The sequence below is a fragment of the Tauraco erythrolophus genome, chromosome 11 (assembly GCF_009769465.1).
Source record: "Tauraco erythrolophus isolate bTauEry1 chromosome 11, bTauEry1.pri, whole genome shotgun sequence".
NCBI lineage: Eukaryota > Metazoa > Chordata > Aves > Musophagiformes > Musophagidae > Tauraco > Tauraco erythrolophus.
Genome location: NC_141475.1, coordinates 18,164,332 through 18,175,108, shown reverse-complemented (window position 1 = coordinate 18,175,108; position 10,777 = coordinate 18,164,332). Strand labels below are relative to the sequence as shown.

The window sequence follows — 10,777 nt, the reverse complement described above, 5'->3', positions numbered from 1 at the left end:
ATCCTTTAGACTGACTGCGGTACTAGTGCTGGGGATTTGACTCAGCCACAGTTACACGGATTTGGTATCTAAAATACCACTGTGTCTCTAAGTCTCTCAGAAAGACCATGGCAAAAAAAAAAAAAAAAATCACTTTAAGAGATACTGTGTGTGTGGAGGTGGGTGCTGTTTGCTGCTGCTGCCCTGAGATGGACAGCATTTCAGAGACAAACAGCCTGAGAGGTGACTTAGGTTTTCTCATTGACCACCAAGTCTCAGCATCACTGTTTGAAACATAAACTTTATTGCAACAAAGAATTAAAAATAGTACATCTGAAAGAGTTGCAGAGTGCATGTCATTAACTAGTCAGAAATCACAACTCAAGCAAATCATGTACAATTGGAACAGAAAATTTTATTAAAACAACTGGAAATCGAACTCAAATTTTCCTTGTTTGTTTAATTTCATCATAACCGTGGATTGTGTATTTACAGTCTTCGCCTCTTGTGGTGAAGGTTCTGCTCAGGGCGGGGGGCTAGGAAGGCGGCAGGGATGGATGGGGAGAAGAGGTGGGTTTCAAAAGCTAACAGGATGTGAAAGTTTTCCAGAAGAAGTTCTTGCAGCCTGCTTTGCGTTCCCGGGGTGCCAGAGCGGGGTTTGAGTTAGCCGAGCGCTCCAGCTCCAGTCTCACTTCATCCTGCTCAGCCCCTCGGGACAAGTCCTCAGACTCCAGGGCTTCATTTTCTGTCTGGCTTGGCTCTGAGAGCAGTTCTGCCAAAAAGTACTTGGCCAGTTCCTTGGGGGAGAAGAGAGAGAAAAAGAGAGAGAGAGAGACCATGGTTACTCCTTGGCTTTTGGAGGCTCACAACTCTGTCCCTCTAAGACACCTTTGTGCCCAGATCAGAGACATGCACGACGCTGGAGGAGCAGAGGAGCCCTGACTTTCCGAAGAGCCCAGCCCGACCACTGCTACGCAGCAGCTGCATCTACCAAATAAAGCGGAGCAGAAAAGCGCTGACATCTGCCTGGTGTGGGGAAGGGTCTGCTGTCCTCACCGTGGCAGGGAATGACCTCATCTGAGCACCACATCACCTTCCCTTCCCCTTCCACAGCTCCAGCACACTGTGCCACACTCAGAAAGGAGGCTGTGAGGCTGCTGCTGAAGTGACACGGGAAAGGTCTTTGGGGCAGCTCACAAGGAAGCCTGAGTCAGGTCACCCTCTCACAGGGGGTGATTTTTCCTCTTGTCCCTCCCAGCTCTGGCTGCTCCTTTGCATGGATAAGGACATCCTCCTGCTGCACCTTGGTTCAGCGCCTTGGAGAAGCCCTGGTGAGCTCCACCAGGGGCTCTAACCTCTGCCCTGGCAGCGACTGCTCCTCATCTACTACCAGCACCCGGCTGGGCTGGGCTGGGGGGTGTCTCCCCTTCCTGTTCCTAGCTGCCCAGCCTGTCACTGGCTCAGCCCTGTCAGGGAACCAGAGGATCTGTCAGGGAACCGGGGTCTGCACCAAGGAACTGCGGGTATGAAACAGGGACGTTGAGGAGGTCCGGTGATGAATTGGAGGTCAGTACTGGGGGTGGGGGGGGGGGGGTGGGGGAGCTACAGCAGGGAAGCTTGGGGTATGACACGGGGTGCCCGGGGCTCTGCTGGGGCAATGGAGGGTCTGCAACAGGAATCAGGGAGGTCGCTGGAGGAGAAGCGGGGTCTGCAGCAGGGCCGTCGGGGTGGCCGAGGGGTGCCCGGGGTGGCCGCCCCGTCGCTGGGCTCTCACCTGCTTCCCGGCGGCGGCAGCCAGGGACTTCTGCAGGAACTGCCGGAGCCGCGGGTCCGAGGGGGCGGCCGAGACGGTGCCGAGGGCCAGGGCGATGGAGAGCAGGGCCAGGGCGCACTGGAGGCGGCACGACAGCATCTCGCCGGCGGGTCGGGAGCGGAGAGGCGGCGGCGGGTCGGCGCTGACGGCTCCGCTGCGGCTCGGCTCCGGCGTTGGGGATCTCCTCGCCGCCCGCCGCCTTTATAAACCCTTCTCCTGACGTCAAGGCGGGGGCGCCCCCCTCGCCCCACGCCGCCGGGGGTGGGTCCCTGCCCGGCACCGGGGAGCGCCGGGACCGGGGATGCTCCGCTCTGCCTGGAGCCGGCCAAGCGTCCACGATGCCCCCTCGAGTACCCCCCTCCGGCCGTCCCCCGGCCGCCCCCGGCGCGTTTTCTCCCCAAATCACCACCCCTCCGGAGCCCCCGACTCTGCTAGTCCGCCCCCTCCTCCCTAACCACAAGCTCCGCGGGGTCTCGGCTGTGCACCGCCCACCCCGCGGGCCCGACCCCCATGCCGGAGCACTAACCCCCCCAGCAGTCCCGGTGCCAAAGCCCCTCGCCCTAGCGTGGCTGCCCGCCCCGTCGGGTAAGAAACGGCTGCAGAGTCCAGGGAGCTGGAAAGGGTCCCCTTAAGGGCGGATTTGACCCCGGCTCCAGCAGGGAGTGGGAGTGCTGAGCTGCCTCGGGGGTCTTTTCTGCCTCCCCGGCCCCTGCAGGGCTCTCCGGCACCGGTCCTTGCCCAGATCCTCCCTCCATCTCCAGCCAGCTCCACTGGCTGCTCGGACAGCTTCGCTGGCAGCCGGCAACTTCCCGGGAAGGTGCTCTGACTCTTCCATGGCTCTGCAGCTCGGGGGAGTGGTGACAAATGGGCGCTTTGGTTGGGGTGTGCAGGTCCCCAGCTGAGCCTTCAGGGACCTCTGTCTCCATCCCAGGGTCACTGGACCTGCTGGCCCCATGGGGGCTGTGTCTGTCCCACTGGGATGGTTGGTCTCCCCTACTCCTCCAGCCTGTCCCCAGGTGCTGGCTGCTGCCCATACTGGGCATGGCTGCTGCAAGCCCCTGTCACCCCAGAGGATGGGCCTTTTCACCTGTCTCCCAGCTGGCAAGAGCAGAGCAGGATGTGCAAGGAAGGGGCTCTGCTACCACCCAGAAAAGAGGTATGAAGGACTCTCTCCCATGTCAGTTTCCAGCTGAGGAAAGTCAAAGGCTTTTGGAGAGAAGGATTCAGGTACTGCACAAAGGTCCCCAGAAATCTCCCAAAGGGTGTTTTGTTTCATGTTGAATTAATGCGCCTCTTCCTCCCCTCAACCCTGGTGCTGCTGGCTGGGTTTGCAGGGGCTCACGTGGGAGTATGGGGCATGAACCAAGCTCTTCCCGCTCTGCTTTGCAGTCCGGCAAGAGGAATTGCTGCTGGTCACTGGTTCCAGACCAGGCAGAGCTCTGGGCTGAACTGAGACTGCCATCCCTGGATAGTGCCTCCCTTCCTTTGATCAGTCACCTGCACACACATAGCCTTCATGCTCTACGTCCTTCCCAAATCATGGTGCAAAATGACACCCTGAAGCCTCTCTTGTAGCCCAGGAGACCCTGTGGGTTGGGTTAACTTGTGCTGCTTTTCCAGCCAGCTTTTTCCCAGCTGCCTGACCTGGACGAGGCCAAGAACAGCACTGCTGGGACCCTGTCTGTCTTCTAGTGTGTTGTTCTGCGGGAACTGATAGAGAGGAGTTATTCCCTGTTCTGGTTCAGACATATTCCCTTGCTTTGGGCACAAGACACAGCCTCCTGTCAAGGCCAACAGGAGTGATTTGGACCCAAAAGGAGTAGATTGGTTTCAAGGGCCGTGACTCCCAGAGATTCCCTCTCTACCATGTCCCTGCACTAGCAGCTGGACCAGCACGTCTCTCCTCCTGTAGCCAAAGAAGCAGAGTCAGTCCTGGGCATGGCAAATGGCCAGGGCAGCAGATGCCAGGGCATCAAACCTATCCTGGCCCTCTTGCTCACCTTCAAGAGAGATTTCCTAGGGATGGTTTCTCCTAGCAACAGTAATTTCCTCACTTCTCCCAGCTGTACCAGTAGCAGCAAGCTGAGCTCTCCCAGTTTACTCACACTGGGAATAGACAGTTTTTGCAGCCCCTATGCTCCCTTCCTTGGCACAGCACAACCCAGCCATGCCACACTGCACGGCCAGCCTGGACCAGCTTTGCAAAGGGCCCCAACTCCTCAGCAGCTCATCCTGGTTCCCAGAGCACAGGGCAGAGCAGCTTGCTTGGGTGCTGTTTTGGGGAGGAGCAGAGATGGAAATGGAAGGTAGCGCTGGGTTATTTCAGATGCCCCTGTGGCTACTGGAAGCTGTTACCTAATGTCCTTTGCCACTTCACACAGCTGACAACTGTCCAGCCTGGCACCTTCTTGCCATTCAGCTTGTCACCCCAAACGGAAGTGGACACTGGGAAACTCCCGTGAGTCCTGAGCAGGAAGGAATGGCTCCCAGCTCCTTGAGCTGGCACAGCTATGGATCTGCACTGATGTGCTGCAGGGAACAGTTTAGTGTCTGTAATTCCCGGGGTACAGCAATGGGCTGGAGTGCAGCCTTGGACTGCTGCATGGGATGGAAAACTGTGCTACGTTTCAGCACCGTTAGGACCTATCCGTACACCAACACGGTGATGGGAGCTGTAGGAGTTGGCACAGTACAGGAACAATCTCCTTGACGAGTTCACCATCCTTCTCATTTCCTGCCAACTTTGTGTGGGGCCCGAAGGACTCAGACATATTCAATGGGATTTTGCAGAGGTGCAGAGCTCAGTCTGAGATTGGTGGGTTCTGGGTGGGCCAGGAGGACTGTTTTTAGGGAGCTAGTATGGTCATGCTGGCATAAAAAAGGGGAAGAAAGCAGACTTAAGGGTTTCTGAGTCCTTTAAGAATACTTAAGGGTTTCTGAGAGGCCATTCTTGATGTCCTGCCCAAACCCAGACTGCTCAGCACCTCGCCATTCTCCAGCTACCTGCAGTACCTCTGTGTGCGTGAGTCCAGCCCTACTAAAAACTGTCAGCCCAGAGCTTGCTAGTCACTGTCTTCACCTGCACTTTGGTTTTCATTTTAACATCTATCCACCCCAGCTCTGTCCTGCCAACTCTCCCTGGCCACTTGGCAGTGCAGGATATCCTGCTGCACAGCAAGAGTGCCCAACAGGGCTTTGGGCTAGGAGCAATGTTGCTGCAGTTGGAGATGTGGAGATGTCACCTCTGCAGTCTAGTTCCAGGCAAGCACAGACCCTCAGTCACGTTGGGGATCCCTGGTTTTGATGGTCGCTCTGGCTACTGTGGCTCTTCCAGCCACATGGAGGCAAGGTTTGGAAGACTAGGTTGGCGCTGACTCCACTTCTCTGTGTAGCACTGGAGCTGGGGGCTGTCCCCCTGCTCCCCACTCTGCCTGGGGGAGGCTGGAGGAATTACAGTGGTGTCCTCCAGCAACAGGCAAAATATTACTGCAGGGAAACATCTTGGATTTGTCCCACCAAATTTCATACACTTACCCAAGGAAAGCAAGGGTGTGCTTGTTTTCTTCTTTCTGGTCCTGCATCCTGTCAGGAGATGACTTGGCTCCTGAGCCACAGCAGCCTCAGGAAGGCTCTGAAGTCCACCTTGGCTGTTTTTCCCCTCTTGGGATTTGGCTGAGGTTGTGAGGCTGGTGGAGGCAGGACCAGAGCCAGGGCTTTGGTGGGAAGGTTCCCCTAGAAACATCTCAGCCTGTTTAAAGTCAAGAAACTGAGTTCCCATCAGATCTGAGCCTTGTTAATGGATAAAATCTTGAATGGACCAAAGTCCTTGGTGATCTCAGGTAGTATTCCCAACCCTAGAAGTGTTCAAGGACAGGTTGGATGAGGCTTTGAGCAACCTGATCTAGGGGAAGGTGTCCCTGCCATGAGAGGGAATTGGAACTAGATGATCTTTAAAGTCCTTTCCAACCCAAACCATTCTGTGATTCTATTTGAGAGAATTACTCTGATATTCTCCATCCAAAAAGTTTTGACAATTCATTTCAAGGAAAATCTAAAGGAAAAATACCATTTAAAAGAAAATGAAAACATGCTTTGGTTCAAAAAACTGTCTTGTGCCGACCTGAAGGAATCAGCAATGAGGGAGTGGAGAAAGGGAGCCCATCTGCTTTGTACTTCTTCGGACTGTCTTCTACTGAGGACTCCTGGGGAAGGGGTAAGGGCAGACCTCCAGACATCCTTATAACTCCAGCATAGGCATGAAGTGGCAAATAAGTTACAGATTGATTTACCAGTTCCCCCACCCCCAGCTCCTCTACGGGATCAGTGTGCTCTGAATTTTTGTACACTCATTCCCCAGCCAGATAAATCCATCATCCACTCAGCTGCGGTGAAGGCAATTCTGTTCCTTTCTGCCGCAGCGCTGCGGGGCATGTGGCTTTGCAGACGATTGAATTGTATTGAATTCCTGTGACTGCTTCCATACCCTTACGTTCCCAGCTTGCTCCACAGCTCCAGAGCAGTCCGGCAATACCCGGGCCTGCGTGCACAGGCTGCACGCTCAGCACTGTACGAGCAAAGCGTGCCCTCTGCTGTCACCGCGGCTGCAAGATCCGATTTCATGGCACTTCGCATTCCAGGCTGTCGCCTACAAAATGCTCTCCAGATACTTTCAGCTCTGCTTTCACAAGCAGGACAGTTTTGCCATATTTCTCTACCTTACCAGCAGGAAAAAGCCCTTTTTCTTGCATTCTAGCTCTCAATCTGGTAGGGTTGAGCTGTGATCTGGGAGCTGGGGCTGTGAAATTCCTTATTCAGGCTCTGCACATGTAGCTGGTGCTGTGGGGCAGTGAAGAAGCTGTCGCAGCCCCGCAGCTCTCACAGCTTGCCGAAAAACCTGGTAGAGCAAATTTCTGCTTGTGGAGGGGTGATGCTGCCCCAGGAGATACAGATGAGCGGAGGAAGAGCAGTTGGTCCTGCCTGAGCGGTAATGAAAAACAAGAGCTCTGTAAGGGAGAACAACTCCGGCTGGCTGGGGCTGTGTGTCCCTGGGACATGTGTCCATGTGCAGAGCGGCAGTGTCGAGATTGTATGTGGTCTTGCAACAGCCCTGAGAGGTTTCTGGGCAAAATGCTGTTTCTATAGTAAAACTTGGGCACAAACCCAAAAGAATTAGACTCGCTATTAATTACATTCCTCTGGCATTTCTTCTCCAGGTAGCAAAGTGGGAGGGGAGCCAGGCTGTGGTGGTTCACAGAGGAGGGAACCCACTACCTAATTTTTCCAATGCCTCTAAGAGCTTGAGCCATGCTTGGGATTTCTGTTGCTGCCACCCGAGATTCATCCCCAGCCTCAGCTTCCTTGGATGCTGCCACGGCGTCTGTAGGGTGGAAAGCAGCCCCCTTGAAGTCAGGCAAGGGGAAAGATCAGCACAAACATGTGCAGAAGCAAAGGGGAACAGAATGAGCTAAGAGTAGTACCAGGGTATTTACCTGTACGATTGTAGATGCTACCAGGAGCCATGGATGGGGCTCTGTTAGGGACTGTATAAACAGATGCTGGCCTGAGTTGTGAGGAGTTAGTAGCATAAGACAAGAGATGGTGGATACAGATGGATGAACACATAAAATCATGAAACAATACAAGGCTCTGCTTTCTCTCTCTATATAATTCCTCTATATAAACACCAGCTCCACAGCAAAAGCATGGGCCTCCCTTCGCTCCGGCTGTGACACTGGCCCGCTCGGAGAGGCCAGGCCAGGAGGCTCCAGATGGCTGTGGCCACTTGGGTCCAACCCCATGAACAGGCAGCGGGCATCCCAGTGACATAGGATCTTGCCCCTGGGATGGCAACGGCTCTCAGGCTGCTCCAGGCCACCCGGGGCTGCAGTCGGTCATTCCCCGCAGCCGATCCACACTGGGAGACCCTGGGCACAAGGTGCTGGCAAGCACCTGCCTTCTGTCTCCAAACCTCCCCTTGGGTTGTAGGACTTTTCCCTGACAGCAGCAGATCATAGAATCATAGAATCATAGAATCATAGAATCATAGAATCACAGAATGGTTTGGGTTGGAAGAGACTTTAAAGGCCATCTAGTTCCAACCCCCCTGTCATGGGCAGGGACATCTTCCCCTAGATCAGGTTGCTCAAAGCCTCATCCAACCTGGCCTTGAACATTTCCAGGGATGGGGCAGAAACAACTCCTCTGGGCAACTTGTTCCAGTGTTTTACCACTCTCATTGCAAAAATTTTCTTCCTTATATCTAGTCTAAGTCTACTCTCTTTCAGTTTTAAGCCATTTCCCCTTGTCCTATCACTACATGCCCTTGTAAAAAGTCCCTCTCCAGCTTTCTTGTAGGCCCCCTTTAATTACTGGAAGGCTGCTGGAAAGTTTCCCTGGAGCCATCTCTTCTCCAGGCTGAACAACCCCAACTCTCTCAGCCTGTCTTCACAGGAGAGGTGCTCCAGCCCTCGGATCGTCTTCATGGCCCTCCTCTGGACCTGCTCCAACAGCTTCATGTCCTTCTTGTTCTGTGGACTCCAGAGCTGAATGCAGCACTGCAGGTGGGGTCTCACAAGAGCAGAGTAGATGTCCCAGGTCGAGCTGCAATTTATGATTTTTTTTTCCCGACCGATGTCTTTATTCCGGGGACTGGTTGCTCAAACTCCGTCTCCGCCTGCCCTCTCGTGGAGACCCGCCAGAATACAGAATTTTGGAAAGTCAGGGCTGCGGTGCTTTCGTTTGAACCATCCACACTTCAGTGTCATTTTTTTACTCAGCAGAGTTTCTCAGCACCAAGACCGGGCCCAAGGACTAGAGAATAAATCGGTGAGGGCAAAAAGTTCAGCACAGCAGTTCACGGCATCACCGTGGGCACCCCCAGAGTCCTGCTCAGCCCCGGGAAACTTGAGTCCCCATTTCTCTGCCCTGCCTTCCCGAAGCCTGTGCTGAGAAGTAAACTGGGGAAGGAGCTGACGGCGTGGCGAGGTTGGCTTTTTTTTTTTTTCAATGCAAAAGAAATCTGAAGAAAAAGAAAACTCGACCACATCTATTGGGCAGGTCTTTACGTGAGAGGAGAGGGAGATGGGTACCAACGGAGCTGCTCAAACACATTCCGGGAAACTTCCTGGAAAGTCTCCAACTTAAAGGGTTGGTGTTGTCCTTTCTTCGGAGGCTTGGCAAGAGTCAGGCCCTGTATCTGGAGCAGAGTTTTCCAAGGGCGAATAACCCAGCGGTACTGACCCAGGCAGGCCTGACCAGCTCGATGTTTGTGGGCTCTGCAGCCGTAAAACACACGCAGGGCAGCCCCGTGTGTGGCGGCTCCCTCGCCTCTGCAAGCACCGTCCCTGCTGAGCAAAGCTCACCAGCACGGCTGGCCGTGCCAGATGCCCGCAGACCTCTGCCCCGCGGATAGTAAGGGAGCGATTGTTATCGCCTCAGCTGAACTGCCTGGAAAAGCTGTGACATCATTGTTTAAAAAAAAAATAAATCGGTCAGGAGGAGGAAAGGCAGCCATGATCCAGGAAAATACTGTATTTATTTTGCAAACGCAGCTGAGTGAGTCAATGGGAAATAGAGGTCGCAGCTACGCAGCCTGCTCGTCCGGGGCAAGCAGGGCTATCAGCCCAGCCCAGCCACTTCCAAAAGTGACAACTGCACTAATCAGAGAGGCAGAGAGCTCAAAGACAGGCAGCTCATGGCGGAGTGGGGAGAAACTTGAGTATGTACGTCAAATGAGGACAGTGTGCGTGTCAAAACTCCGTCATGAGGACAACAAGCTTTACTGAAATTAAAAACCTACCAGGGAAAGGTTGGGAGAGAAAGCCAGGAGGGAGCAAGGTGGGAAAGCAGGTTTTTTGCTGTTCCCAGCGCCCAGGCAATGCCCCATGTGTTGTCGTGTTTTTTTTCCCCCCAAACCTGTGTCTGACGTGAATGAGCTGGTGTGAGCTCGTGCTGGGCTCAGCCCTGCCGAGCAGTCAGCGGGGTGCACCCAGCCCGCAGGGTGACAAATAGGCTCCTGCCCTGGGAGGATGGACACCAAGAGAGGTTTTGGGGCTCAGAGGACCTCACCCCACAACAAGCCTGCCCCGCAGCAGGCGGGTGCTCACTGCAGGCTGCCAGGCAGCCATCCTGCCCTGTCAAATCAAACAGCAGGAGGAGGGAGAGGTTGGCTCCAGCTGAGTGCTTAGACCTTGCTTTTTTTTTTTATCTGGGGGGTGGGGGCACTTCTATATGTGCCAGTAGATCTGGTCTGCTGGGAGCCAAGTCAGAGGAGCTGGGGGTCCCACAAAGCAGAGCTGCAAATCAGCTTTCCCCCTTCTTGGTGCTTCCCTCCCACGCAGGGCTGCTTTGGTTGTCTCATGTCCACCTCTGTCCCCTGGTGTGTTGAAAAGCCCATCCTCTTCTTCACCTCCAACTCCTCCTCACTGCAGCTCCTCTGGACCCTACGAACAGCCAGGCCCTCCTCTTCCAGCTGGTGTTTCCAAGTTCCCCCACTGTGAATCACCCCCCAAGCCCTGCACCAAAATTATCCATGAATTAACTAAATTAAAAATGAAACGAGTCCCGTGTGGCTGACACCCCACCCCGGGCCATGCCGAGCGGTGGCCCTGCTCCACACCAGCACTGGTTCCAGCTGGTCCTGCCTGTGTAATTCAGAGCAGCTTCTTGCAAGAGCAAAAAGTTTGGTTTTCTGCAGCTAGTGAGTCCTCACCAGCAAAGATCTGCTGGGTTTCTTGCACAGAGCACAGGGCGCTTGCATGCACCCTGGGCATCCCCACTTCCCAAAAGGATCATCACCCCGTGGCTTCACCCCCCCAGCTCCACACAGTCACCCAAATGAACCAAGGTGTCTCCTCTCCCTACTGGGGGACTCCCTCAAGCCGGGCTTTCTCAGCTCTGGCCCGCAGCCAGCACACAATGGCTGAAAGCCCAGCGTTGCTATCGGCCACCGAGTTCCTGGAGGGTGTTACAGACCCAGCTCCGCTG

The 10,777-nt window shown here is 54.7% G+C and overlaps 1 protein-coding gene across 1 annotated transcript; it reads right to left on the bottom strand.

Moving 5' to 3' along the window:
* Nucleotides 1–563: 563 nt before the first annotated feature.
* Nucleotides 564–1,891, bottom strand: SST (somatostatin). The gene is made up of 2 exons (XM_086618621.1): nucleotides 1,754–1,891; nucleotides 564–776 (listed from the first exon to the last, which is right to left on the bottom strand). The coding sequence occupies exons 1-2, from the start codon at nucleotides 1,889–1,891 to the stop codon at nucleotides 564–566; spliced, it is 351 nt and encodes a 116-aa protein (XP_086474747.1).
* Nucleotides 1,892–10,777: the final 8,886 nt, after the last annotated feature.

Coding starts and splice junctions, on each gene's coding strand:
- SST (XM_086618621.1), bottom strand. CDS start 1,891: ATGCTGTCGTGCCGCCTCCAGTGCGCCCTGGCCCTGCTCTCCATCGCC. Junction 777..1,753: donor CTGCCGCCGCCGGGAAGCAG/GTGAGAGCCCAG, acceptor TTCTCCCCCAAG/GAACTGGCCAAGTACTTTTT.